Raw genomic sequence first — 27400 nt, 5'->3', positions numbered from 1 at the left:
ACATTTCTACCATTTCGTGTTTGTACTGGGGGTCTAAGTACGTTGCCACCCAGTACTGGTCCTTGACCCTTATGCCTTTTATACGGGGGTCCCTATTAAAACACTGGAGCATGACGGCCCCCCATTTGCTCTAAACTGGAAGCGGTGTGGTGGCCTGGCTCCTGCTCATCATCCAGGATAATGTCAGCCAGGATAACCTCAACCATATATATTGTGGACCTATACCAGTCCTTAAGGAATAGCAGACTGTACCTCACTCAACCCTATGTACTGTAGTACTCTATACCTTACCAGTCCTTATAAGGACCTTTGTGGAACAAGTAGGTTGTGACTGATTAGCAGACTGTACGTTAGTCCCTATACTGATGAAGGACTGCTGCAGTATAGGGCAGCGGTCAGCAGTAGTGCACCTCAACCCTATGTATTGTGGACCTATACCAGTCCTTACAGAATAGCAGACTGTTCCTCACTCAACCCTATATACTGTAGCACCCTACACCAGGTTACCAGTCCTTATAAGGACTTTTGTGGAACAAGTAGGTTGTGACTGATTAGCAGACTGCAGCAGAAGGGCAGCAGTCAAGTATAATATTCTTTCTATATTTGGAAGAAAGAATATTATACGTGTACAAGCCTATTACCATACCACTGATACCAGTCCTGAAAAGAACCTTTGTGGACCTAATATAGTAACAGCTACTGATTAAACTGACCCTCACTGCCTCACACACAGCTTCCTGCCTGTCCCTATAGAAACTGACAAAACAGAGGCTGCTGGAACAATAACTGGAATAGAACTTTTGTGGACCTGATAGTAACAGCTAATGATTAAACTGACTGTCCATGCAGCACACACCGTCCTGTCCCTTTCTCTAAACGGACAAAAGACACTCAAGCTGCTGCAACAATCAGTAGCACAGCACTGCCTCAAACCTATATCCTGAACTACACCTAACACCTATACCAGTCCTGAAAAGAACTTTTGTGTACCAAATAGCTAGCGATTTGGGTCACTGCAATCTCTCCCTGCTCCACACAGCAACCTCTCCCTATAGTGACAGAAGAAAGAATGTAAAATGGCCGCCGGATCGGGTGTATTTATAAGTTAGGGGGAATGTCCAAGTGTCAATGTGCTGTAATGTCTCAATTGGCTGTCCTGTACCCCATGATGGATGTGTCATCATAGGTCAAAGTTCTTTTACACAGAAAACACGGAAGTCCGCCGGGCGAACGGTGCCAATAGTCCGCCGATTCGCTGCGAAACGACCGCCGGGCGAACCATTCGGCCATCACTACTCTGCAATCCATGCTTGTCCTCATCTTTCATTTGAGGTAAGCATTTTTCTATCTATACTGGGACATATGCAGTCCCAATGTATTTTTTAATGTATTCTATAAAAAAATATTTCTTTGTTTTATTTGTTGCAGTGGCATCTATCAACCTTATTGGCATTGATATAAACTTTGGATAGTGTGATCAATCTTTCAGTACTCATCGCAGCTTCTTCAGCGGCGGCGCCTCCTCATTTTATTAGTTTGTGTTTTTTCTAACGGGTATGTTATAGTGAAGGCCATGATGGCCTCTATACGTATAGTGTATACTAGTCTCTGGTTTATCCACACTGGTGTGTTCTTTCTATTGAAGTCACCCCCATGTGGATCCTGTGAAACTCACTGTTCTTTCCCTTTTTTTTGATTTTCAGTTTGTGCGAAATTGCCCTCTATACCCCATATAGCGACACTAAGGTGGATTTCGGTTGATCGCTAGTCTACACGATTTGCGCCCTGCTCGCCGGTGTTATAAGGTGACCCCGGGGTAGGTACTCGACCTTACGTGAGCATAAAGTATAGTTTATTTTTATTTATTTTTTCTTCTCTCGAGTTTCCTAGGGTCCTGTTTTGGTTCACATGTATTTTTATGCAGCTTGTTTATATACATATCTTATATATTTTTTCTTCATTGTAGAATTGTTGTCTCTTCTTTGAATTTATATCCCATCACCCCTGAGGAAGCCATTTTTATGGCGAAACATGTAGGGAAGGGTTGATTGGACAAGCACTCTGAGGCAATTATCTTCTTGGCCTATCACACTACAAATTTTGTGCTTTCTGACAATTGGAGAGAACAATATTATTTTTGATATTTTTCTTTTATGTATTTGTATTTTCTTTCTCTTTTTTTTTATATATTTAATAAACTTTGTATAAAAAACAAAATCTGTCTTTAGTATTCTTAAGTGTAGCACCGCGATAATCCCCCTTTCCTCTTCTGGAATCTTTGTAATTACATTTTGGGATGAGGTGCTGTATCTAGACTGGATCTCCTGCCACACCATTTTCCACAAACATTCTAATGGGAACGGCTTGAGTCACTTCGACTTAGAAAAAGGTTCCTGTGCTACTTTTGGTGCAACTTTGGCATGACCTGCATTTTCTGTTAACTGCTTCCACACCAACCACCATACATTTACTGCAGCAGGGCGGCCTGGCTGTGCAAAATCGCATACCTGAACGTGATTTTCTGCACATGATCCGGAGGGGGGTGTGCATGCCGCTGGAAAGCTACTCCCACTGTGATTGGACTCAGCAGGAGCTAATTGGCGGGTCTGGGGCCCCCGGGACCCCACGACCGTTTGAAGGAAAGAATGTGCAAACCAATATACACTTTTTTGCACAAAAAAAAAAAATTGCAGAGGTGATCAAATACACCAAAAGGAAAACTTTACTTGTGGGGGGGAAAAAAATACATACATTTTTATATTTTTTATCGTGCGATTGTCAGTTAAAGCAACGCAGTGCCGTATCGTAAAAAATTACCTGGTCATGAAGGGGGTAAAACCTTTCGGCGCTGACGTGGTTAAAGAAGCCAGATGCAAGTGGAGCCGAAGTTGCGGTGGGATGTCGGCTTCAAAGTCACGGCAGTGTGAAGGGGGCCTAAGGAGTAATAACACTGGTATTGTAGCGGCACACCATTATCCACTACACTAAAAATGTAACCACTTGACCTCCGGGAAGCTTTTACCCTTTTCCTGACCAGGCCATTTTTTTTGTGTTACTTTTAACTGATAATTGCATGGTTGTGCATCACCTTATCCAAATAAAATTTTTGTCCCTAGCCCCCCCACCACAAATAGCTTTATTTTGGTGGTATTTGATCACCTCTGCGGTTTTTATTTTTTGCGCTTTACACAAAAAAAGGTTGTCAATCTTGAAAAATAAATAAATAAATTATATATTTATTTTTTTACTTTCTGCTATAAAACCTATACAATGAATACATTTTTATCAAGTTAGGCCAATATGTATTCTGCTACATATTTTTGGTAAAAGAAATCCTAATAAGTGTATATTGACTGACTGGTTTGTGTAAAAGTTATAGTGTCTACAAACTATGGAAAATAATTTTATTATTATTATTATTATTATTATTATTATTATTATTATTATTATTATATATTTTTTTTTTTTTTTTTTTTTTTTTTTTTTTGTAGTAGTAATGGGAGTCTGCGACTTTTAGTGGGATGGCATTGGACAAAGTAATTGGCCATAAAAAGGGTATGGGGGGGGGGGGGGGGGGGCGGCACTGCCCTGGGGACATGTATGAATGCAAAACAATTTTTTTTCAAATTAGATTAGCGTTAGAGTGTAACAGATGTGCACTGACAAAAAAAAAATTGTTTTCGTTTTTTTTTTTTTTTGCTTTCTTTAGAAATTCGAAAATTCAGATGTTTAAATATGTGAATTAGGGCCGGTTCACACAGCGAGGCGATGCGAGGCGACACGGCTCGCCTCGCCTCGCTCCCGCAAGTCGCCCCCGTTCTGTACAATGGAACCGTTCTGAGAGGAGCGACTCGAGTCGCTCCGACTCAGAAAAAAGGTTCCTGTACTACTTCTGGGCGACTTCGGGGGCGACTTGCATTGCCTTCTATACAGAAGTCCTCTGCAAGTCGCCGCTGAGGTCCCCGCAGGTCGCGGCGAGGCAAGTTGGAGACGCCTCGCCGCGCCTCGCTGTGTGAACCGGCCCTTACGGAAATTCGCAAGAAAATCATTAAATTTCGAAATAATAACTAACAATAACTAACTCTTAAATTATCGGCATTCTAATTTCCTTCCAAATTTGGCTGTTAGCAAACGTAACAAATACACATTTATCTGAAGTTACGAATTATCCAAAATAACGAATGGAATGGAACAAATGGAATGGAACAAATTAATAATAATAAAAAGGCTTTATTATTATTGTTATTAGATCTTTCCGTTCCATTTGTTTAGATATGGCATTTGTTATTTTGGATAAATTCATACTTGTTATGTTCACTAACAGCCAAATTTGAAAGGAAATTCCAATACCTATAATTTAATATTTATTTCAGATTTTCGAATTTTCAGATTTTTTTTTTTTTTTTTTTTTGGGGGGATTTTCAAATTTCTGAATTTCCAAAATTCGGAAATTGAAAAATTCGGAAATTGACGAATTTGTTAAAAACAAATTCGGAGCTAAACGAATTGCACATGTCTAGTAACAGATACAGTACATGAGTGTGTAAAGTAATTATAAAGTAGGCTTTTTGCATTATAGCCCAATTCTATGTTGGTACCCTCAGATCAGGAAAAAGTAAAGGAAGATGAAGGATTTCTTTAAGTTACAAAAGAATAGGGTAATGTGGAACTCCCTAGGTATCAGTTGGTATTCCATTCAAATGTTTTTTACAATAGAAAAAGAGATTTGTAAACTATGTTATCGGAAGAATGACCTTTGTGACATCACAGAGCAGAAAAAAATAGTTTACAAGAGTGCCAAGGTAGGGAATTTATCGGTAGGTACAGCAAAGATTTAGACACTGAATGAAGTACATTCTTAGTAGTAATTAACCACTTAAGCCCTGGACCATTTTCCAGCTAAAGGACCAAGCCCCTTTTTTGCGATTCGCACTGCGTCGCTTTAACTGACAATTACACGGTTGAGTGACGTGGTTCCGACACAAAATTGGCGTCCTTTTTTTCCCACAAATAGAGCTTTCTTTTGGTGGTATTTGATCACCCCTGCGGTTTTAATTTTTTGCGCCATAAACAAAAAAGTGTGACAATTTTGAAAAAAAAAAACGCATTCTTTTTTTCATTTTGCTATAATAAATATCCCCCAAAAATACATTTAAAAAAAAAAATTTTTTTTTTTGACGACATTATGGCGGACACGTCTGACAATTTTGACACCTTTTTTGGGATCATTGGCATTAATACAGCAATCAGTGCAATTAAAAATGCACTGATTACTGTAAAAATGTCACTGGCAGTGAAGGGGTTAACCACTAGGGGGCAGTGTAGGGGTGAAGTGTGTGTGTGTGTGTGGTTTTTTTTTAACTGTAGGGGGGGGCGTGGCTTGGCATGTTACATCACTGATCGTCTTTCCCTATAACAGGGAAGAGACGATCAGTGACAGCCTCACTAGGAAGCACGGGGAGAGGTTTGTTTACACAGACCTCTCCTCGTTCTTCAGCTCTGTGACCCAATCGTGGGACACCGGAGGCGATTGGGTCCCACCGTCACAGAGCTCAGGAGCGGGTCGTGAGTGCACCGCCACCAGCTCGCTTGCGACCCATGGCTGGGCACTTAAACGGCAACGTACCTGTACGTGCTTGTGCCCAGCCGTGCCATTCTGCTGACGTACATCGGCGTGAGGCAGTCCTTAACCACTTCCCACCTGGCCAATGCACATATACGGCCGGGTGGGAGCTGTCTACTTCTGATAGGACGTTCAGGAACGTCCTTCAGAAGGAGCGGGATCGCGCACGCGCGTGCCCGCGCAGCGGCGCGATCCCGATGTGCTCGTGTCACCCGGACATGGCGCATCTCAGATCGGCAGGAGGGCTCTGTGATTGGCCCTCCTGATCACATGACGGCCGTGTCCAATCACGGCCATCATGTGATGTAAACAAACAGCCGGTTGCTAGGCAATCGGCTCCTCCTCTCCTCACACAGAAGTCATCGCTGAGGAGAGGAGAGCAGATCGCTGCAGCCGGCTGATGATCAGTGAGTATGAGCTGCTTTTTACAGCTTTTTACTCACTAATCATCAGTCTAGTGTAAAAACACAACACACCACACAGTATAAACACAATGTCCCCACATATGTCCCCAAATAAAAACACCTGTCCCTAATAATAAAAACATGTCCCCCACATATGTCCCACTAAAATCACAAGTCCCAATGATTATCTGTACACATATACGTGATCATTTGCGTACATATGTCCGTGATCACACAAACCAATTATTATACACTTACCGGAATTTTTTTTACCAAAAACATGTAGCAGAATACATTTTGGCTTAAATTTATGACAAAATTTGATTTTATTGGATTTCTTTTAAAATAGAAAAAAGAAAATATAGTTTTTTTTTTCCAAATTTCCGCTTTTTTTGCGCTTATATCGCAAAAAATAAAAAACGGAGTCATAATTAAATAACACCAAAATAAAGCTCTATTTGTGAGAACAAAATGATAAAAATTTCATTTGGGTACAGTGTAGCACGACCGCGCAATTGTCACTGAAAGCGCTAGAGTGATGAAAGCTGAAAATTGGGCTGGGAAGGAAGGGGGCAAAAGTGCCCTGTATTTAAATGGTTAAGCAGGAGTGTCTACATTTAGTTCTGTATGACTGGAGTCACCCAATCCTATTTTGCAGTCTATGGTTTGCTAAGGCCGCGTACACACGGGCGGACTGTATGGCCTACTTAGTCCGCCGAAACACATTTCAGCGGACCGTCCGCTCGTGTGTGGGCTTCAGCGGACTTTTTCCGTAGATTTTCCGTAATACTGTACGTCATACTTTGGTTTCAGCGGACAATCCGCTCGTCAGTATGCTAGTTCGACGGACTAAGAATGGAGCATGCTCAGAAAGGATTTACACGGCGGAAGATTGCATTGCTGTGTATTGGACTTCCTATTTCTAGTTCCGTCGTACACGTCATCGCGCAAGCTTTCGATGGACTGTTTGGCTATCCGTGTGTGGTCAAGTCCGTTCATTCGAAAGTATGACGGACTGTCCGTCAGATTGTATGACGGACTAAGTAGGCCATACAATCCGCCCGTGTGTACGCGGCTTAAAGAGGAGGGCCAGTTTAAAAAAAAAAAAAAAAAAGTCAGCAGCTGCAAACACTGCAGCTGCTGACTTAATAAAATCACTTACCTGTCCAGGGCGCCCGCGATGTCGGGCGCCCGAGGCCGAGCCGTCCCTCGGCTCTCGGCGCCGCCATTCCCTGTAAGGGAAACAGGCAGCGGAGCCTTATGGCTTCACTGCCCGTTTCCTACTGCGCATGCGCGAGTCCCGGAACTACTGCGCATGCGCGAGTCCCGCAGCGCTTTCTGAATGGGACGCGCTGTGTTCAGGAACACACAGTTCCCAGAACACAGCGTGACCCATTACCCAGAAGACGCCGCGACGAAGACAGAAGACAGAAGATCTCCGCGGAGGAGGAAGAGGAAGATTAGGATAAAGTGCCTAGCAACAGGCATTTCTGGTAAGTAAAAAAAAAAAGAATTTTCTCATTTTATTTTTTTTAGATTTTTTTTGTCATTTTTAACATTTTTTGGTTTTCAGGGTGGCCCTCCACTTTAAGTCTCACCCCCAAGTACAGCCTGGCTGTCAGTTCTCCCTTCTGTCAGTAGGTGGCACTGTCACCTCTTGTTAGTGAGAGATCTTTCAGTAGGTGTGAATTAATATTATCATTATACAGGATTTATACAGCGCCAACAGTTTACGCCGCGCTTTACAACATTAAGGCAGACATTACAATACAGGGGGAATCGGAGGGCCCTGCTCGTTAGAGCTTACAATCTATGAATAGTCATATATTTTCCCAACCATTAGGAGTTTCCTTTTGCTGGGTGCATTATAGGAAAGGGTATGTAGCACCCTCTAGGGTACCACGTTGATAGGAAAATTTAGCTTACTTACTGCAGCTTAAAGCGGACCTTCAGCGTTTTTTATTTTTGTTCCATCTATTAAATCTTCTGCCCTTAACTTTGGATAGTAAAAACACTTTTTTTTTTCCTCCCACTTTCTGTTTGTCTGGTCATTAGCCTAGGCTTATGACCTCATGCACAACTCTCTCTCTCATGAGTTTGTCAAGAAGGGGGGGGGGGGGGTGTCATAAGAGGGCCAATGAGAACTGGAGGTGTGCGTCTGTGTAAAGCCAAGAAGTGAACAGGCAGCAGCTTCAGACTCGGTGGAGGGAGATTTCTGCAGCATATTTGGCAAGTACAGGATTGCAGTATGTATAAAAAAACAAAAACTGTAAAGTGGTTGGTGGGAAGCTTCAGAATGGCAAAGATGTTTTTATTACAAATTATATAAGCACACTGCAGTTCCTCCTTTAAGTGAGTCTGGGTGAGTGCTGTGGGTTCAGATTTAGGGCATGCTGGAGGGCTGTACAAGTCAGACTTTTGGTGCCTCCCCCTTGGTTCTAAAAAATACCAGAAAGTTCCAGAAGATAGTGGGTGGAGGTGAGGGGGGGGGCTGTGATCTGTATATTTATGAAAATCTGACCAATCCCCGGCTGGAAGCTTGGCAAGGTGGTTGGATGGGCTCATAAAAATAGAAGAGCCCAGCCAGCAAAAGAGGGTTGTCAGGTGGAAGGAGTTGTGATGCCTGTGAGGGGGCCCCCGGGGCTTGGGGGGCTCCGCCTCCAGGCTGGAACTGAGGAGAGAGGAAAAGAAGCTGCAGAGGGATCTCTACTAACCTACCATCTCTCCCAGGAGACATGCCCAGCATGCAAAGATCTGTCCAGCAGGAGGCCTGAACAGCAGTCTATGCAAGCAGCAGGATTTGAGGGACGATGTGAGTACCTTTACCTGATCACCCCCCCAGGGCCAATAAGGGAGAAGGCTGCCAGATGCAATAGTTTGCATGTTTTTATGGGACAGTGTCATGGCTAACCTAAATCCCTTGTCTAGGACATTTTTTAAGACAGCCAGGTGGGCTAGTATCCTTTACAAGGAGACATAGAGCTCCTGCTTACAGTTGGGACTTTGTTATTTCTACTGAGAGGATGTAGAGCTCCCGAAAAGAGATTTGAAAGTTGCTACTAAAATGGACTGGCATTATTCCAGAGGGACTACAGCAGGGGCGCCCAACTTCTGGCCCTCTGATGTGGCCCGCAATGTCCGACTCTGAGATGGCGGGTCGGCAAGCCTAGATCGTGGGTTCCAGGTGGAGTGATTCCAAATCTACGTCTGTGACAGGAAGCATCGGCTCTGCTCTCTACTGCAGCCACATGCTTCTGTCACGCTTATGTTTGAGGATGGCGGGTTGGGACATTGGAACCTGTGATCTGGGACAGCAGCCATCAGTACCAGCCAAAAGTACCAGTACCAATACCAGCCAGCAGTACTAGTCGTCAGTACCAGTACCAGCCAGCAGTACATGCCACCAGTATGAGCCATCAGTATCAGCCAGCAGTACCAGCCGGCAGTACCCAACAGCAGTACCAACACCTGTCAGCAGTACCCACTGGCAGTACCAGCCCTGGAGGACAGCCACCAGCCATAACCACCTGGAGGACAGCCAGCAGCCAGCTGCAGGAATCCTGAGGAAGAAGTGAAGATTGAGGTCAGTTGAGGAGCAGGTAAACCGCTGTGCATCAGTGTGAAAGCAGCCATAGGCCCCTTTCACACGACTGGTCCAATCGGGTCTGCCTGTCCTTTTTTTCAGGTAGACTCAAACGGACTCTCTATTCGCCTCTATAGAGCGGGAGATGTAAACGAACTCGTCTGCTTACACCCGCCTATCTGCAATCCGATCTGCTTAAATAAAACAGAAGGGGATCTGTCCCCTTCTGTCTGGGCAGATCGGAGGGCCCTTAGGGTAGAGCGGGTTCGCTCTGGTGTCTGCTCCACATCTGCAGAGTGGACACAGACCTGCCATCTAACCTTTACACTCATTGTGGCCCATGACTGGTTACCAAGTCGCTTAAGTGGCCCTCACTCCTCAAAAGGTTGGGCACCCCTGGACTACAGTCTAGGATCCATTTTGCTGTAAGCTGTATATAGAGAAGTTGTCACTCCAAGTTGTTGCTGAGCTCAGTTTTGGGCATTCCATAACCCCTCATCCCTATCCAAGTCGTTAATCCCCTAATAAAACAACAAAAACAAACCCAAGGACTGGTTTCTGTCTGTGGATGAACGCTGGAAAATGTGTGTTGCCTGGCTGTGCAGGAGAAGGGAAACCCAAAATCCAGTGGCCCTTTAAGGGGTAGTGTCGCAGCTCTAAATATTCAGGCATGGCTCATGCAAGCTCTCTTCCTCCCCAGCTGCAGCCAGGGGAGGGTGTGTAGAAAGGATCTGCTGATTTAGACCTGCCTGAGGGGTCCCGGGGAGTGATGAAGCCTGGAGCTGCTGATTTTCACTGAAGACAGAATGGAATCTGGTTAACTCTCCTGCTGAAGATGGAAGCTGCTGGGGCTACACTTACATTGGTCCAAGCTGGACCAACGTAACTTTGTAAATGTCAGAAACCATGAAATCAGACTTAGACAGAAGTACAGTTAAATCACATGTTTAATAATAAAAGTAAAAAGAACAAACGCAGTCAAAACATAGCCAAAGTTCAGTAACCGGAACGGATAGTCAGCCAAGCCAGAAGTCAGGGATCAATGTAGTGGAAAGCAAGCAGGATCTGGAGCCAGAAGGGATGTCAGCAAAGCCAGTCTTCAAACAGGAACGCAGGAGATAGTTTCTTGTGATGTTGACAAAGTCGAAGGCAGAGATCCTCTGGGCTGAACGACTTAAGTATGCAGGACTGATGAGCAGGATATCATCAACAGCTGAGTAATTGTGGACAGAAATGGGAGCTGGCAATTAGCAAACAGCCGGCAGCTGAGTGGCCAGCTCAGAGAAGGAAGGGCTGAGCCCAGCCCTGACAGTATACATATCCATACCTAAACTTAAAGTGATTGTTTACCTAATATTTTTTTCATAAATAACAAACATGTTATACTTGCCTGCTATGTTCAATGGTTTTAAACAGAGCAACCCATATCTTCCACTTCCAGGGTCCCCTGCCTGGCTCCTCCCCCCCCCCACCATTCCAAGCCGCTTGCTGTGGGGTCCCTCCTGAGCTTCGCTCTATGTGTCCATTGACACACAGTGCAGCTTGGCTCTGCCCCCTTACAGCTCTGCTCACTGGCTGTGATTGACAGCAACAGGAGCCAGTAGCTCCCTCTGCTGCCTCCATGTCCAATGAGGAAGGAGAAGGGCACAGTTCTGTATCAAAATTAGGCTCAGGTATGTATTATGGGGGTCTGGGGGCTAAGAAGGTTTTTCACCTTAATGCAGAGAATGAATAGTGCAAAAAAAAAAGATCTTCAGCCTTTACAACTACTTTCAGCTGATCCAGATGCCTTGGATGGGGAGGGATCCACTGTTGGGATGAATAACATTCTATCTAGTTTGTGTCCAGAACACACAGAGAACCGATCTCCTCCATTATTTGGTCTTGTAGCAGAGGGTCTGGCAGAGTTGCTGGAAAAGTCCGGTTCGGGATTTACACGTCTCCCGACTCCTTTCTTCCACCTTTCCAAACCTCTGATCTTCCGTCCACTCCGGGTTTTCCTCCTCTCCCTTTTACCCAATGTAGACTCGCCTGCACCCAGTCAGAGCTCTGCATCCTGGGGAGCAGACAGGTCTGGTGGAGATAAAGGTTGGTGAAAACTGCAGAGCTGTGTATGTGGAGGGCGACAAGGAGTAGGTTGGGGCAACCTGGTAGTCAGGATTGCTGATGTGTAGTAAGAGCCGGTGTTGTAAAATTTCCTGCGAATTATGAAAACAGCTCACCCCGTCACTTCCGGTGCGGCTCCGTCACTGAAACCGCTGGCGGCGGGCCCTTACCGCGCATGCGCCGATTCCCTGACATTAACAGCGCATGCGCAGTATATGTATTTTCATGGTGGAGAAAAATTCTAGACTCAAGTGGGCGGAGACTTGTGGGTGGGCGGGGCTGCTGCTGACGTTCTAACCATCTGTTCAGCTCCGCCCGTCCACGCAAGTCTCCGCCCCCTTGAGTCTAGAATTTTTCTCCACCGTGAAAATAAATATACTGCACATGCGTGGTAAAGGCCCGCCGTCAGCTGTTCAGTGACGGAGCCGCACCGGAAGTGACGGGGTGAGCTGGAAATTTTACAACACCGGGACATGTCTAGGATTTGTTTGTTGAAGTTTCATTAGTTTTCCTCTGAAGCACCGTACACCATACCATAATGTCACCATGTTTGTCAAGACATCACCGGACTGGTATCTGTGAAACAATGATTGCTCACCCCAGGGAATATTGGGGCTCTTTTATACTGATGGGTGGTAAAAACGGACAACCAAGCTGCAGCTTTACTTCCAACCATACACCAAGTGGAATCCTAACTTGCCACAGTCGTGGCAATTTTAAACTTGGGCTGCAGAGTTTGACAGGTGGCACTGCTGGGCATCAGAGTTGCCATTTGAGATCAATGTAGGGTTGTCACCTCACCCCCTTTAAACCCGAACACATATTAATTACACAGGTTCTGTGGCTGATTTAAGGTGGTAATTAAACTCTGTGCCTTACCTGCATTGAATCAGCCTCAGAACCTGTGCAATCAATATGGGTTCAGGTTTAAAGGGATGAGGTGGCAGGTAGATCAATGGGGCTCATTCACAACCTTGGGCTGAAAACTTGGCTCGCAGTTGCAGCACAGTACTGCAATGTATAATTGCCATTTGGGAATTAAATAAAACCAAACTGGCATCAATAGGTGGCTGGCAGTAGTAACTCCTTTCCCCGAAAATAAGACCTATCGTGATTGTCGGTGATGGCTGCAATATAAGCCCTGCTTCCCCCCCGAAAATAAGACCTATAAGGACTTTAACTAGAGCTTATTTGGGGAGTAGGGCTTATATTGCAGCCATCACCGACAATCACGCTAGGTCTTATTTTCAGGGAAACTGGGTAGAAGCTTTCCAGTTGCTATACCACCCTCCAAAAAGTGATCTACCATAGACCGCTTTCCAGAAGTGGTAAGCATTACTGGTGGTCTGAAGGACCCCTTCCACCCGCTGCCTATCCCCGGCTCACAGTCTACGTTTCTTATCACAACCTTTTAAAAAGAAGAAGAATTTTCTCATACTAATGAGTCCTAGATACATTATATTGTCAAAAGTATTTGGGCGCCTGTCTTTACATGCACATGAACGTTAACCACTTCAGCTCAGGAAGATTTACCCCCTTCATGATCAGGCCATTTTTTGCGATATTGCATGGTCATGCACTGCTGTCATGTGTGTATGTGTTTTTTTGGGGGGGTTTTTTTGGAGCCCTGTCAGGGGGCTTTGGTGAAATATTAGGGGTTTAAACAGGGGGAATCTGCACCACACAGGGTGATTAGGCTGTGCCCTGGCACACCTATGAACGCTGTACCCAAATAAAATGGATGTCCTTTATTTCCTACAGATAGACATTTCCTTTGGTGGCATTTGATCACCACTACGGTTTTTTTAAAAAAATTGCGCTGTAAACAAAGACCGACAATTTTGAAGAAGAGAAAACAATTATATATTTTTCTTACTTTTTGCTATAAATCCTATCCAATAAGTGTATATTGATTGGTTTGTACAAAAGTTATATTTTCTACAAACTGGGATATTTTTATTTTTTACTAGTAATGGTGGCAATCGGCACCTTATCGTCAGCCCGCAATATTGCAGTTGACAAATTGGATACCTAACTGACACCTTGGGGAACCAGTGACACCAATACAGTGATCAGTGCTAAAAATATGCATGGTCACTGATGACACTGATACTAATAATACTGAAAGGGAAGAGGTTAACATCTAGGGCGATCAAGGGGTTAAATGTATGGCCAACATGTGTTGCTGTGTACGGTGTGTGCTGATTTTACTAAGCAATGTACTTTGCTGGAAGAAAAAACAGCACATTGCTCTTGTCAGAAAAGAGCCCTGTCTTTGTTTACCTACACAGGGCTCCCTTTTGGTAATGTTTGGCGATTGGTTGATGTTGCAGTCGATCACAGCACAGCCGAGGCATGCGGTCCGCGTACTAGGAATGTGATCCGGCGTAGAGCTGCCACGGTATATGTGAGGTGGGTGGTCTGCAAGAGGTTAATGGCAAGTGGTTAATGGCATCCCAGTCTTAGTCGGTAGGGTTCAATGTTGAGTTGGACAACCCTTTGTAGCTATAAAAGCTTCAGCTCTTCTGGGAAGGCCGTCCACAAGTTTCAGGAGTGTCTATGGGAATGTTTGACCATTCTTCCAGAAGCAAATTTGTAAAGTCAGGCGCTGATGCGGGATGAGAATGCCTGGCTTGCAGTCTCTGCTCTAATTCATCCCAAAGGTGTTCTATCTGGTTGAGGTCAGGACTCTGTGCAGGCCAGTCAAGTTCCTCCACCCCAAACTCGCTCATCCATGTCTTACGGACCTTGCTTTGTGCACTGGTGTGCAGTCATGTTGGACCAGGAAGGGGCCGTCCCCAAACTGTTCCCACAAAGTTAGGAGCATGAAAATGTCCTAAATGTATTGGTATGCTGACGCCTTAAGAGTTCTCTTCACAGGAACTAAGGGGCCAAGCCCAACCCCTGAAAAAAAAACCCACACCATAATCCCCCCTTCCATCAAATGATGTGGACTTTGACCTTGCTATGTGCACTGGTTCAAATCATTTGGTGGAGGGGGATTAATATCCCAAGCTTTGAACATCTCAGAGCTCTGTTCAATCCATCATTCGAAAATTCAAAGAGTATGGCAAAACTGCAAACCTACCAAGACATGGCGGTCCACCTAAACTGACCGGCCGGGCAAGGAGAGCATTCATCAGAGAAGCAACCAAGAGGTCCATGGTAACTCTGGAGGAGCTGCAGAGATCCACAGCTCAGGTGGGAGAATCTGTCCACAGGACAACTATTAGTCGTGCTCTCCACAAATCTGCCCTTTATGGAAGAGTGACAAGAAGGAAGCCATTGTTGAAAGAAAGACATAAGAAGTCCTGTTTTTCAGTTTGTGAGAAGCCATGTTGAAAGAGGGTGCTCTGGTCAGCTGAGACCAAAACTGATTTTTTTGGCCTAAAAGCAAAATGCTAGGTGTGGCAGAAATCTAACACTGCACATCTCCCTGAACACACCATCCCCAACCCCACCCCCCCACTGTGAAACATGGTGGTGGTGGGATCATGTTGTGGCGATGCCTTTCTTCAGCAGGGACAGGGAAGCTGGTCAGAGTTAATGGGAAGATGGATGGAGCCAAATATAGGACAATCTTAGAAGAAAACCTGTTAAGCTGCAAACACACAACCAGACTTTTCCACATACTGGGTCTGACGGAACTAATCCATCGGACAATTCGATCATGTGTGGGCTTCATCGGACCTTTGTTGTCTAAAAATCAGACGGACTTTATATTTAAAACATTTTTCAAATCTTTCCGACGAACTCGAGTCTGGTCGAAAAATCTGTTCGTCTGTATGCTAGTCCGACGGACGAAAACCGACACTAGGGCAGCTATTGGCTACTGGCTATGAACTTCCTTATTCTAGTCCAGGCATGCGTCATTGCGTTCAAATCCATTGGACTTTATGTGTGGCCAAGTCTGTTAGTTCAGAAAGTCAGTCGGAACTCTGCCAAAAGGCCGTCGGGAAGACCGTCGCACCTATTCTGTCAAAGTCCAGTCGTGTGTACGCACCATTATATATTTTGTATTTTTTTTGCGGGAGGGGGCATGCGCCACACTATTTACATCCTTTAAGTTTACTGTGATATATGCGAAGATGCGGAGAAAACCAACTTATACCTTTTATTGAGCATAAAGAGTATAAAGAAAAAGAACAAGAACTACAAGAGGCCATTAAAAAATATGACGCAGACCTACAAACAAAAAAACAGAAAAAATTCAAGAGGGATGTGTGTGATTACAATGAAATGAAGGTGTACAAGTGGCAAACATCTATACAAGAACTAATTAATGTACATGATGATGGCTCAGTAGAAGATCCCAGTGAAGGCCTTATGGAGGTCACGGGAGAGTTAGCTGAAACAGCTATGACAACGCAAACCAATTATATTCCTACACCCAGACGTCGACCTATACTCAAGACTAGTGCTCAGAAGAACAACATGGTGGGCAATAGGAGAGGTAACCATCAGGATACCTTGGAATATGAAACACCCAGGTATAACATCCCAACCAGGAATCGTTTTTTACCTATAAGAGAGTACACATATGATCTATATCCACAGGAGGATAGGCAATATAATAGAAGACAAAGATACCCACAGAGGAGATTTTCGAGAGAAGATGGGGATTTTCGTGGGAACGGCCCCAGAAACAGGCCACCAGGGAGATGGACAGCAAGAGTCCCCTACAGAACTCCAAGATGGAAAGGTGGGAATATGGACAGAGGACAACCCAGAGATGGCCCCTACAGGAGAGGGGGATACAGGGAAGAATACAGAGAAGAGAGGGAACATTGGACCCCGAGAGGAAATTGGAACAACGAATACAGGAGAGGACTGGAACCCATACAGAGATACGGAGAAATAGAAAACGGAATAGGGGATGTCGAGGAGGAAAGAACAAGAAAAAGAAGAACATAATAGGAAAGGGAATATACAATTTAAGTAAAGTAGAGTTCAATGAAGATTAAATATGCCCCGGAAAAACCTTTAGACAAATTTGAGACATACATAGATCTAAAAAAATTCATGAGGAAACTTAATCTGAAGAAGCACTTTGCAACTAATACAGAAAGTATAGTAAGGCCAACATCAATTTATACCCAAACAGAATTGAAAAACAAGTCGGTGTTTAATCCAAACACACCGGGTAATCAATGTATGGGGGCGTTTAGCAAGATGGTAGAAAATGACTTGAGGAGACTCGAAGAACATAGCAAGAAAAAATCAAATAACATATGGAAAAATATAAAAAAGCTAGGGGATAATAAAGAGGTAGTCATAAGGCCGGCCGATAAGGTGGGGGGGCTAGTAATCTTGGATAAAAAAAGACTACCAAGAAGAAATGGAAAATCTACTGAAAATAGAAAATACATACAAGAAACTATGTGGCAACCCTAAATCTGGGTATGAGGAGAAGCTGAAAACCTACGTGAAAAAAGGGCAACAAATGGGCATCCTTAATGATACAGAAACAGAATATTTGGTGTCGAATTCAACTAAAACACCCGTTATGTACTATACCCCCAAAATACATAAGAGATTAAATAAACCGCCGGGGAGACCAATCATTAGCGGGATTAACTCTTCTTTTCAAGATTAGGAGAGTATCTGGACACCTTTCTGAACCTTTTGGTGCAGAAAGGAAGATCCTACTTGAGAGACAGTACCCAGCTTATAGAACAACTGAGTAATATTAAAGGAACAGAGAAGTATCTACTAGCAACTATAGATGTAAATTCACTATATACCAGTATTGCACAGGAGGATGGTCTAATAGGAGTAGAAAAGGCCTTGTATGAAAATACGAATATGAAACATGAACAAATGCAGTACATCATTGAGGGCTTGAGGATGGCTATGGCTATGGCTTGCAACTACTTCTGGTATGGACATCATTATTATGTACAGACCAGAGGAGTGGCCATGGGTGCACGTTATGCACCAAGTGTTGCTAATCTTCTTATGAATATGTGGGAAGAAGAATATATATATACTCAAAGAACATACCCCAGATAAAACTCTTCTGCTGCTATATAGACGATCTTGTGATCCTATGGGATGGGACTCCAGACTCATTCGAGAGATTTTTAGGTAGCCTGGACAATAACAAGTATGGCCTAACCTTTAGTGGCAAATATAACGAGCAGAAAATAGACTTTCTAGACCTAGAGATTTTCAAAAGGGGTGATGGCCTTAACACCAAAACCTTTTTTAAAGAAACAGATAGGACTAGTTACATCCCTACCTCGAGTTGCCATCATCCAAAATGGAAGGCGAATATCCCAAAGGGACAACTTTTAAGGATACGGAGGAATTGTGATTCGTGGGAAGATTTTTCCTCTCAAGCTGACCGACTCATTACACAATTTGTAGAGAAAGGATACAAATATGAAGTTTTAGGTAAAATCAAAAAAGAGGTTGGGAATATAGATAGGAGTACTCTAATTAAGAAGTCTACGAAGGAAAAGCGGAAATTAGATCTAGCATTCATTACTGGATACAATACACAATATCATGCGATAGAAAAAATAGTGAAAAAAGAAGTGGTTTTAGTATTATAGTAAATTAATGATTTTTAGCTTGGGCGGTGTGTTTTACCTTTCCCCACCCTTAATGCGTCTATTTGGGTATTAATCCTCTTGGGAACCCTATAAAATGACACATGGCTAAGCCAGATCTGAAGTAAACCTACTTGGAGCTTTACAATGTAATATCTGGGCTGATCACACACACAGTAAATAAATGATCTTCATCCCTATTGGGTTGTTTTATCAGTCCCCAACCTGTAATACATTTATTTAAGAAGTGATTTCTCCCTGTTATTTTACAAGATAATATCCTGTTTGGCCAAATCTACAACAAATATTTTAGAACTTTTACAAGCTAATATCTGGGTTGATTACATTTGAAATAAACCTAATAGCCAATCCAGTTTAACTAGGAGTCTTTTTACAATAACTAAGGGAAATGGATAAAACATAAATAACTAGGTATCCCCTAAATGTATAAGACCGTACCTCAAAATATTTCTTTATATTTTTTTTACATGTTTTTTACATATGTTTCATATATATTTTTATAACCGATTATATAAATTAGAATAAACCTATGGACATGGTAAAAGCCTTTACTGCCCACGAAGCTTCTAATAACCTAGAAAAGTATAGTGGTAACTTGATCCCGTTGTAACCACGGGAGATGTACGGGTTTAATGGTTATGTAATGATAAACAGATAACAGCCCGTTTATGGTGCGATCTCTGTGCCCACTTATGTCAGCTACTACGGGTGCTAAGACATCACTGGACGCATAGATATAGCTGCCTTATTCCCTCTTCTCAATGATCTCCCTCCACTGTCTAAACTCCCCAAACATAGTTGTTTACATCCCACAAAAAAATCTCTGTGTGCTCATTGGTGCGTATCCTTTGTTTTGAGCACTGACTGTGTGGAGACCGCGCCCCCCTGGCTACCGATTGGTTGATGTCCGGGTGTGGTAGGTACGGTTCCCTTCATAGACGGTAGTGTGTGTGTGTGTGCGTGGTATCGCTGCTGAAGACGTCTCTGACGAAACGCGTACAGCGTCATCGCGCACACTACGTCACTTCCGGCTTGTCTGACCCACTGAAGCGCAGCTGGAGCACACGCCGCTCGCTCGCGGAGTTTGTCTCTTTGACAAAGCCGGTCCATTTGTCCGAATTAGCGCTAAGGTGCGCTGGATATTATTAGTTATTAGTTATTATTTTTTATTTTTTTTATCTTTTCATTTTTCATTTTTTTGCACCTGCGTTTTGGAATAACCAGTCTTTGGGGGCATAACACGATCAGAGAAGTAGGGAGGCTAGTCCCCCCCCCCCCATATACATTTCTACTGGGGGATGTTGGAGAGTTGGTGATACTGGGCTCTCTTCCTTCCTTTTTTACATTTGTCCTACAGGGGTATAATATCAACTTTCTCCTGCAGACATATGTTCCTTGTCCCCCACTGGCTGAAGTGTGGCATTGTGTTTTTTGTATTTGGTTTTATTTTTATTTTATTTTTTTCTGACTGATTTGTGATATATCTTTTTATACATTTTTTTTGTAATAAATTTTTTTTTTAAGAGTTGGTCTTTGGACCCTCCTTATTATTATTATTATCTCTCTGGGACCTTTTTTCTGCTGAATACCACCCAACATATTTTGGAAAATGTGGTAGAAGTTCTTCATAATAATAGCTTGTTTCCTGGCTGGGTATTTGACATACTACACCATGAGAGCTGGTTTTTCTTCCTCTTGAGGAACAATCACACCGGACATATATCGATTTGCTGCACGACGAATCAAATCTTGTGGCAGTGTGTGGAGGATATAGCTGGTCGGTGGAACCCTCAACAGTGCACAGTGGAGCAGGACCTACATGCTTGTAACCCCCTAGGGGGTGCGTGGATCTGGTGAGTGGGGACCCAAAAGGGGAAACGAGCACGGAAGTCACCAAAAATATATATGATCACGAAAGTCACCTTCTTTGTGTATATATGAAAAAATTTGTTTGATGTTTGGGTAAAAACCATATATTTGTGGGTTGATAAATCATACACATATTGGTTTAGCTTATATTAGCTGGTATTTGCTGTGGTAAGTCCACATAGGTGTTGCACCACACTATCATTTATTTTATTTTAGACCTTCAAGGGGAACAATTACAGGTATCAATAATATGGATAATCAATGCTGTATTTTTGGGATTTTGTAAGGTGTAATATTGTTTGAGGGGAATACCTTTTTAGTGTAACTAATCACACTGGGCTCTATTTCTTTCCTTTATCTACTATATTTTTTAATTTTTGTACAACCTCTGATCTCAGGCTCCTCTTGTATACATATTTTTCTATCCACTTGTAGAGGCTATTGCATGTATGGACAGGTGTACCTTTTTGGTGTCACATACATATATACAGTTAATAGGGAAGGTGTTGCACTAATACTATAGATCTAGTTTAGCTTTGTGAAATGGTGAGGGTCACTAATTGAAGTTATAACAGCATAATTATAATTATATAAGGTAGCGCCAACAGCCCATACCCTCCACTTATACATATGCGGAGATTCATATACTAAGTGTTGATGGCTACTTTTTTTTTTTTTATGTGTTTTTTTGGGTTGTTTGTGCGTGGTAGTGCATTAATTAATTTTGTACGTAGATACAAAAAAATATGCCTTCACTTGCCACATGCTTTAAAATAAACTTATAATAATATACTGTAAATGATGATCTACTGTTCTATAGCTAACTATAGGGGTGCAGCAGTCGCGACCGCAACTGGGCCCTGTGATGCAGGGGGCCCATGCAGCCCCCTCTACATATGGCCAGCAGCAGCATAGGCAGCTAGGGGTACCAGTGCACCATGCACACGAGTGGCTGGAGGTGGAGGGTGACTAGCAGAGCTCCATGCTCGACTATCGCACTGGCTGCTCTTTAATTGTACATTCCCTGCATGACCTGTGTCCTCGGCCGGCTCCTCAGAGTACCCCTCTCCTGCTCCATGCATTGCCGCTCAGTCCGATGTCTGTTCTCCCCAGCCAGAGTCGTCACCCCCCCCCCCCCCGAGTCCCGCCACACTGCACTGCATACTTCTCCCAGGTAAACAAACTTTAAGCACACAGATGCAGTGAAGCCCTATGAGAGCCCCCCGGAGGACACTGCAGGCTTGTCTGTCAGCCCCCCTCCTCCCCCGTCATACACAGATGATGAAAGGTCTTTCTGGGATATGCTGATCGCCCGTCCAGCACACTGGATGGAGCCCAGGCCAACATGGATGAGTGCGTGGCCTACAGCTTGATCATGGTGAGTGAGAGGACACCATCCCCCACACACTATTACATACCCCCTCCATCTCCCCTTGGAGACAGGGATCACTTCTCGCGTGGGGACAGGGACCCCCCCCTGGGGGCAGTAACTTCATCTGCCCTGGAGAAAAGGACCTCATCTCTTCTGGGGATGGGGACCCCATCCTGCCTAGGGACAGTCCCCCAATGGGGCACCTAAAAATGTAAGAAAATAAATAAATAAAAACTACTGATACCCGTGGTGGAACTACAGGGCTCTCAAAGGTCATACCTGTGACCACACCCTGGAGTTCCACCGCCGGACTCGGAGGGAAGGGCCCTGGCTGGGGTTCAGGGGGGCCCTTCGTGGTTTCTTGCATCAGGGCCCTGAAGGTTCTAGTTACGCCACTGGTAGCTAGTGCCCCATTTTGTGTGTAACACGTCACGCTGATGTGACTTCTTCGGAGGCTTCCCCCAGAGCATGCCATTGAACTGAACTCTTAAGAGGAAAGTGTATGCGATTTACCTGAAGTGCACCAGAATTGTGTAAAATTTTATATATGTATATTATTTTTCTTTAGAAATTTTATTTTATTTTAATTTTTTAATTTTTTTTTTAAATCCTAAGTAGTGTGTGGAAGACCATCTGCCCTTTTAAAAGGGAAGCTGCATATCTGACCTATTGGAAAGACAGGTGAAATGTTGAGGTGAGTTTGGTATGACCAGTGGGTCCTGTGAGAAGGCACAAAGTTAATGTTGAAGTGATTTATTGCACAGTAAAGATTCACACATAAGAATGTTGAATATTGTGGGACTTTTTATAAATTGTATTCATTGGTTGATGTATGAACAGTATATTATTAGATGTTTGTTTTTAAGGCATGTGGCAAGTGACGGTAGATTTTGCATATTTGCAGCTCAGCAATTTTGGAATTGTTCATGATGTGTGGGAATATTAAAGTGGTTGTAAACCCTTACAAACCACTTTGACCTACAGGTAAGCCTAGATTAAGGCTTACCTGTAGGTCCAAGAAATATCTCCTAAACCAATACGGTTTAGGAGATATTTACCTGAAGACAGCGGTGGGCAGGCCGTAGATCGCGGCGATATGCTGCGAGTGTTTCGGCTCCTGTGCGCATGCGTGGGAATGACGTCATCGCTGCTCCGGCGAATCACAGCGCCGGAGCAGCGAGACCCACCAAGAAGATGGACGCTCGGAACTACAGGGGACAACGGTGACTTCGCTGGCTCCTGTGTCAGGTAAGTGACACATAATGGACTACTATGCGATACATAGTAGTCCATTATGCTTTACCTTTGCAGGGAATCAAAGAGGAAGTAAACCCATCAGGGTTTACTTCCTCTTTAAAAGCAGCAGTTGTAGTTATAGGGACATTGTATAAAGCTTACACAAGTGTTTTTCATTATATTGGATTTGCTGGAACATGTTACACCCTAAATAAGGGTGTAACATGTTCTAAAGGTAAAATTATCCTTCAACTTGTAAAGTCTCCGCTCTCGTGCAAACAGATTTTTACTTTGGTTTCTTCTTCCTTGCTCTCAGAATGGCGTTGGCTGCTCTAGGAGACGAGCTGAGCTGCTCCATCTGCCTGAACCTTTATACAGAGCCAGTGTCACTGAGATGTGGACACAACTTCTGCCGGGATTGTATTGTGACTGCTCTGGATACACAGGAGGGGTCCGGAGTTTATTCCTGTCCGGAGTGCAGAGATGAGTATGTAGAACGTCCTACTCTGGAGAAGAACAGGAAGCTGTGTAACATTGTGGAGAACTTCAGATCTACACAACAAAAGGAGGAAAAAAGTGAGATCCTCTGTACATATTGTGTGGATTCTGCAGTGGCAGCTATCAAGACTTGTCTACATTGTGAGAATTCTATGTGTGATAAACACCTGACAGCCCACAACAAGACAGTGGACCATGTGTTGACAGAACCCACCTTGTCCTTCAGTAGTAAAAAATGCTCCATCCACAAGAAGCTTCTGGAGTATTACTGCTCCGAGGACGCCGTCTGTCTATGTGTGTCCTGCTGCCTGGTGGGGAAACATAAAGGACATGAAGTAGAACTTCTAGAAGAAGCTTTGGAGAGGAAGACAGAGAAAGTAAAAAATGTTCTGGAAAACATGATTACAAAGAGAGAGGCCGCTGAGAAGGGAATTCAGAATCTACAGGAACACAAGAAAAAAGCTCAAGAAAAAGCCGATGATGAGAAGAAGAGAGTCACTGCCCTGATTGAGGATATCTGGAGACAATTGGAGGTCCAGAAACAGAGAGTCATAAATGAGATCTCCAGACAGGTAGAGGAGGTCTCACAATCCGTCTCTAATCTTCTCAAACAGTTGGAGATACAGAAGGACGAGCTGTCCAGGAAAATTGGTCACCTTGAGGAATTGTGTAACATGACCGACCCAATAACTGTCCTACAAAATCATAAATCAGATGTTGATGAAGTCCTTCAAGATCAGAAATCTGACACAGGAGACCTGAATGTGGAAGAATGTTATGTTTGTGATCTGGATGATTTTTTGATCTCTCTTGTGTTGCACAGGTCTATAACTGATATCACTAATATGCAATTACAAACCAAATTCAATACACAGAATGCAACCAATCTACTATTTGATATAAAAACTGCCAATATCCTTGTGGCTTTATCTGATGACCTGAGGACAGCATTGCACTCCGAAACATATAAGTTTAGACCATCATTGCCACAGAGCTTTACAGAGTACCCTCAAGTGATGAGTATGGAGAGCTTTTCCCATGGGAGACATTATTGGGAAGTAGAGGTCGGTGACTGTGGGGAATGGGATGTGGGTGTTTGCTATCCCAGTATAAAGAGATATGGCGAGGAGTCTGGTTTTGGGTGTAATAACAAGTCTTGGTGTTTCTGCACAACTGACGATAAACCTGTGTCCCTCGAATCAGAGTCAGCCGGTATACCCAGAGCCTCCTGTGCAGAGATTGGGAATATATTTGGATTATGAAGGTGGCCGTCTGTCCTTCTACCAGCTGTGTGACCCCATCAGTCACCTCTACACCTTCAGCGCCACCTTCACCGAACCCCTCCATGCTGCTTTCTATATTGATGATGGAGCCTGGGCAAAGCTTGCATCTCCAGTGTTGTCTATAAAACCATCATTTTGAATACAAATGGCAAAAGGGTGATCTCATCTTGGAAATGGACTAAGTGGGACAATTAAAGGGAGCACTAAGTAAAGAATATCAATGTTACATGAAAGGGGTCCTGATACCACTCAGAATAATACGTGTTCATATCCCCTTCTACTAAATTTTTTTCTGATCTCCAATTTTTCTGGGACAAGTGGGTAGCCAAAATGCACACCCCCTTTACAAATGCCATAAAAAAAAAAAAAAATAGTCCTCCTCTAGAACACTCTTTGATCTCTCTGGATGTCCCTTACTTGAAGTGGTTAATATGCCAAAACTGATTGGTTAGACCCTAAAACCTGCTTATAGCCCTGTCTGCTCTACCTGCATTGAGATAAAAGGATTAGCAAGACTCAGCATTTGTGCAGCATCACTAAGCAGGATACGGAGTCTACATGGGCTTTGTGCAAATGTAACCTAGCTGAGATATCAGGTATTGCAAACTATTATGCAGCACACTTAATAATTAGAGGTTGGTCCTACCATTTATCTGACAGCCCACTTCGTCTTTTTTTTTTTTGTAAAATATGAATACTGCTTATGACCACATACACACAAGCTGCTTGTATGTTGTGGCTTCAACTGAGCTCCAGCAATAAAAAAAAAAAAAAATCTGATTTTATTCCTTTTTAGCCACAATTGATATAAATCCACTTTGTGTTTCAAATGCTCAATAAAAAAAAAAAAATATATATATATATATATATATATATATAATATAATATAATATAATATAATATATGGGAATTGCGCAATCCTAAACAACATAAAGTTGCAAATAATAGAGATTTAATAAAACAAATGAAAAACAACAAAGTAATGTTGATCAATCAGTGCGGAGCGATTTTATATAAACATTTTTTTTTTATTTTTTTTTTTTTAGAACTTTGTTTTCCTCTTGTGACACCTTCCAGATAAATTACACTCACTAAAGTTTTCTGACATCTCTCTATTAGTCACCATGTAGCTAGCCACACCCTCCACCCATAGAAAACCCCACCCACTTCCATTCAAGTCACTGGGAACGCAGTGACGCATTCTTTCCCTTCTGGGTTTTTGGAACTTGGGAGAGTCGTAGGAAACACAGGAGAGGGGAGACTTACTCTGGGTATAGAGATCTCCTCTTATAGGAGACAGAATTCTATGATTTGATGTATCTGTTTGTCCTGTCTTTATTTTTGTCATTCTTGTTTTTATTGGTTGATAGAGATGATCTGACGATGTTGTGCTGAAAAGGGAAGGATTAGACCTGTCCGTGTCCCCTCTGGAGAGATCCATCTTCTCTCTTCTGGTGAATATTGTCACTGGGAGAGCATGGGATGAGCAATCCAACATTTCATTGATGGATCTAAATCTTCCAATGGAGACACCTTTTTATCAGTGATTACAATCTAATGCCGCGTACACGCGATCGGAATTTTGGCCAGCAAAAGGCCGATGAGAGCTTTTCATCGGAAAATGCGACCGTGTGTATGCTCCATCGGACTTTTGCTGGCCTGAATTTCCGCCAGCAAAAGTTTGAGAGCATGTTTTCAATTTTTCGGTCTGAAAAAGTTCCAATCGCCTGTAGCAATTCCGACGTGCAAAATTCCTACGCATGCTCGTTAACAATTCGCTGCATGCTCAGAAGCTTTGAACTTCATTTTCTCGGCTTATCGTAGTGTTGTACATCACCGCGTTCTTGACAGTCGAAAGAGAACTTGTGTGACCGTGTGTATGCAAGCCAAGCTTGAGCGGAATTCCGGAAAAAAACATCCAAGATCTTTTTGTAAAATCCGCTCGTGTGTACGCGACATAAGAGAGCATTTCCTTTTTACTTCCTGTTGCATTTTTGTGGCAAGAAATAAAAAATCTCTCTTGCAGTGACAGGTGTTTTTTATTTTATTTTTTTCCCCTTCGTTGTTTGTTTTGTGTGGCTTTTTTTTTTTTTTTTTTGCCTTCTCTGGTTCCTCCTTTCTCTCTCTCTTTCCCCCCTCCCCTCCAACAAAACAATGTCAGTTTAAAGTTTAAAATAAAATATTAAATTGTAATTAAATGACGGGGACTTTTGTGCTTCTTTATGGAATGCAGGCAGATCAAGGCTGATGAGAGGGGCTGGCAGAGCTTCCTGACAACATCCCGGCACCCGGCCTCAGTCCACCTCCTCAAGAGTCCTTGGCTCTGATTCAAGCAGTAGGCTGGCCTTTGGGAGGAGTTATGCCAATATCAATCATAGTTGCCAACTGTCCCAAATTTCCCAGCACATTCTCGGGATTAGGACATTTGTCCCAAATTAATTTTGTCCAGGGAAATTCAAATTTCCAGTTTTTCGCCACCGGCCGCTAGAGGTCCGCGGCCGGCAGAGACAATGTACACGTTTAGGAGATATTTACCAAAGCAGCATCGGTGATGTCACCGGCACATGCCCACTGAGCTCTCAATGGATGGCGTGCCGTCCATTGAGAGGGCCGTATTGGGCACTTGAGTCCCACATGCATGCCTGTGAAGATGGAAGCCCCGTCAGCGGTGACAGCGTGCTGATGGTGGGCTTCGTTTTCAGGTAAGTCTTTCATAATGGGCTAGTATGAAATGCATGCTAGCCCAATATGACATTTAAAAAAAAAAATTAAAAGTCAGGAGCTACAAATATTGCAGCTGCTGACTTTTAATAATTGGATATTTACTTGTCCCAGGGTCCAGTGATGCGGG

General features: G+C 43.4%; 1 protein-coding gene across 1 annotated transcript; it reads left to right on the top strand.

Moving 5' to 3' along the window:
* Window positions 1–23085: 23085 nt before the first annotated feature.
* On the top strand, window positions 23086–24688 carry LOC143925667 (E3 ubiquitin-protein ligase TRIM39-like). Its single transcript, XM_077450130.1, is given in 2 exon segments — window positions 23086–24464; window positions 24466–24688. Coding segments are annotated over 2 exon segments (1602 nt in total).
* The last annotated feature ends 2712 nt before the right edge of the window (window positions 24689–27400 follow it).

This window comes from Lithobates pipiens, unplaced genomic scaffold (genome assembly GCF_037356315.1).
Source record: "Lithobates pipiens isolate NorthernLeopardFrog02 unplaced genomic scaffold, aLitPip1_a1.2 Scaffold_22, whole genome shotgun sequence".
Classification (NCBI taxonomy): domain Eukaryota; kingdom Metazoa; phylum Chordata; class Amphibia; order Anura; family Ranidae; genus Lithobates; species Lithobates pipiens.
The sequence above is the reverse complement of the archived record's forward strand: the minus strand, read 5'-3'. Positions and strand labels throughout refer to the sequence as shown.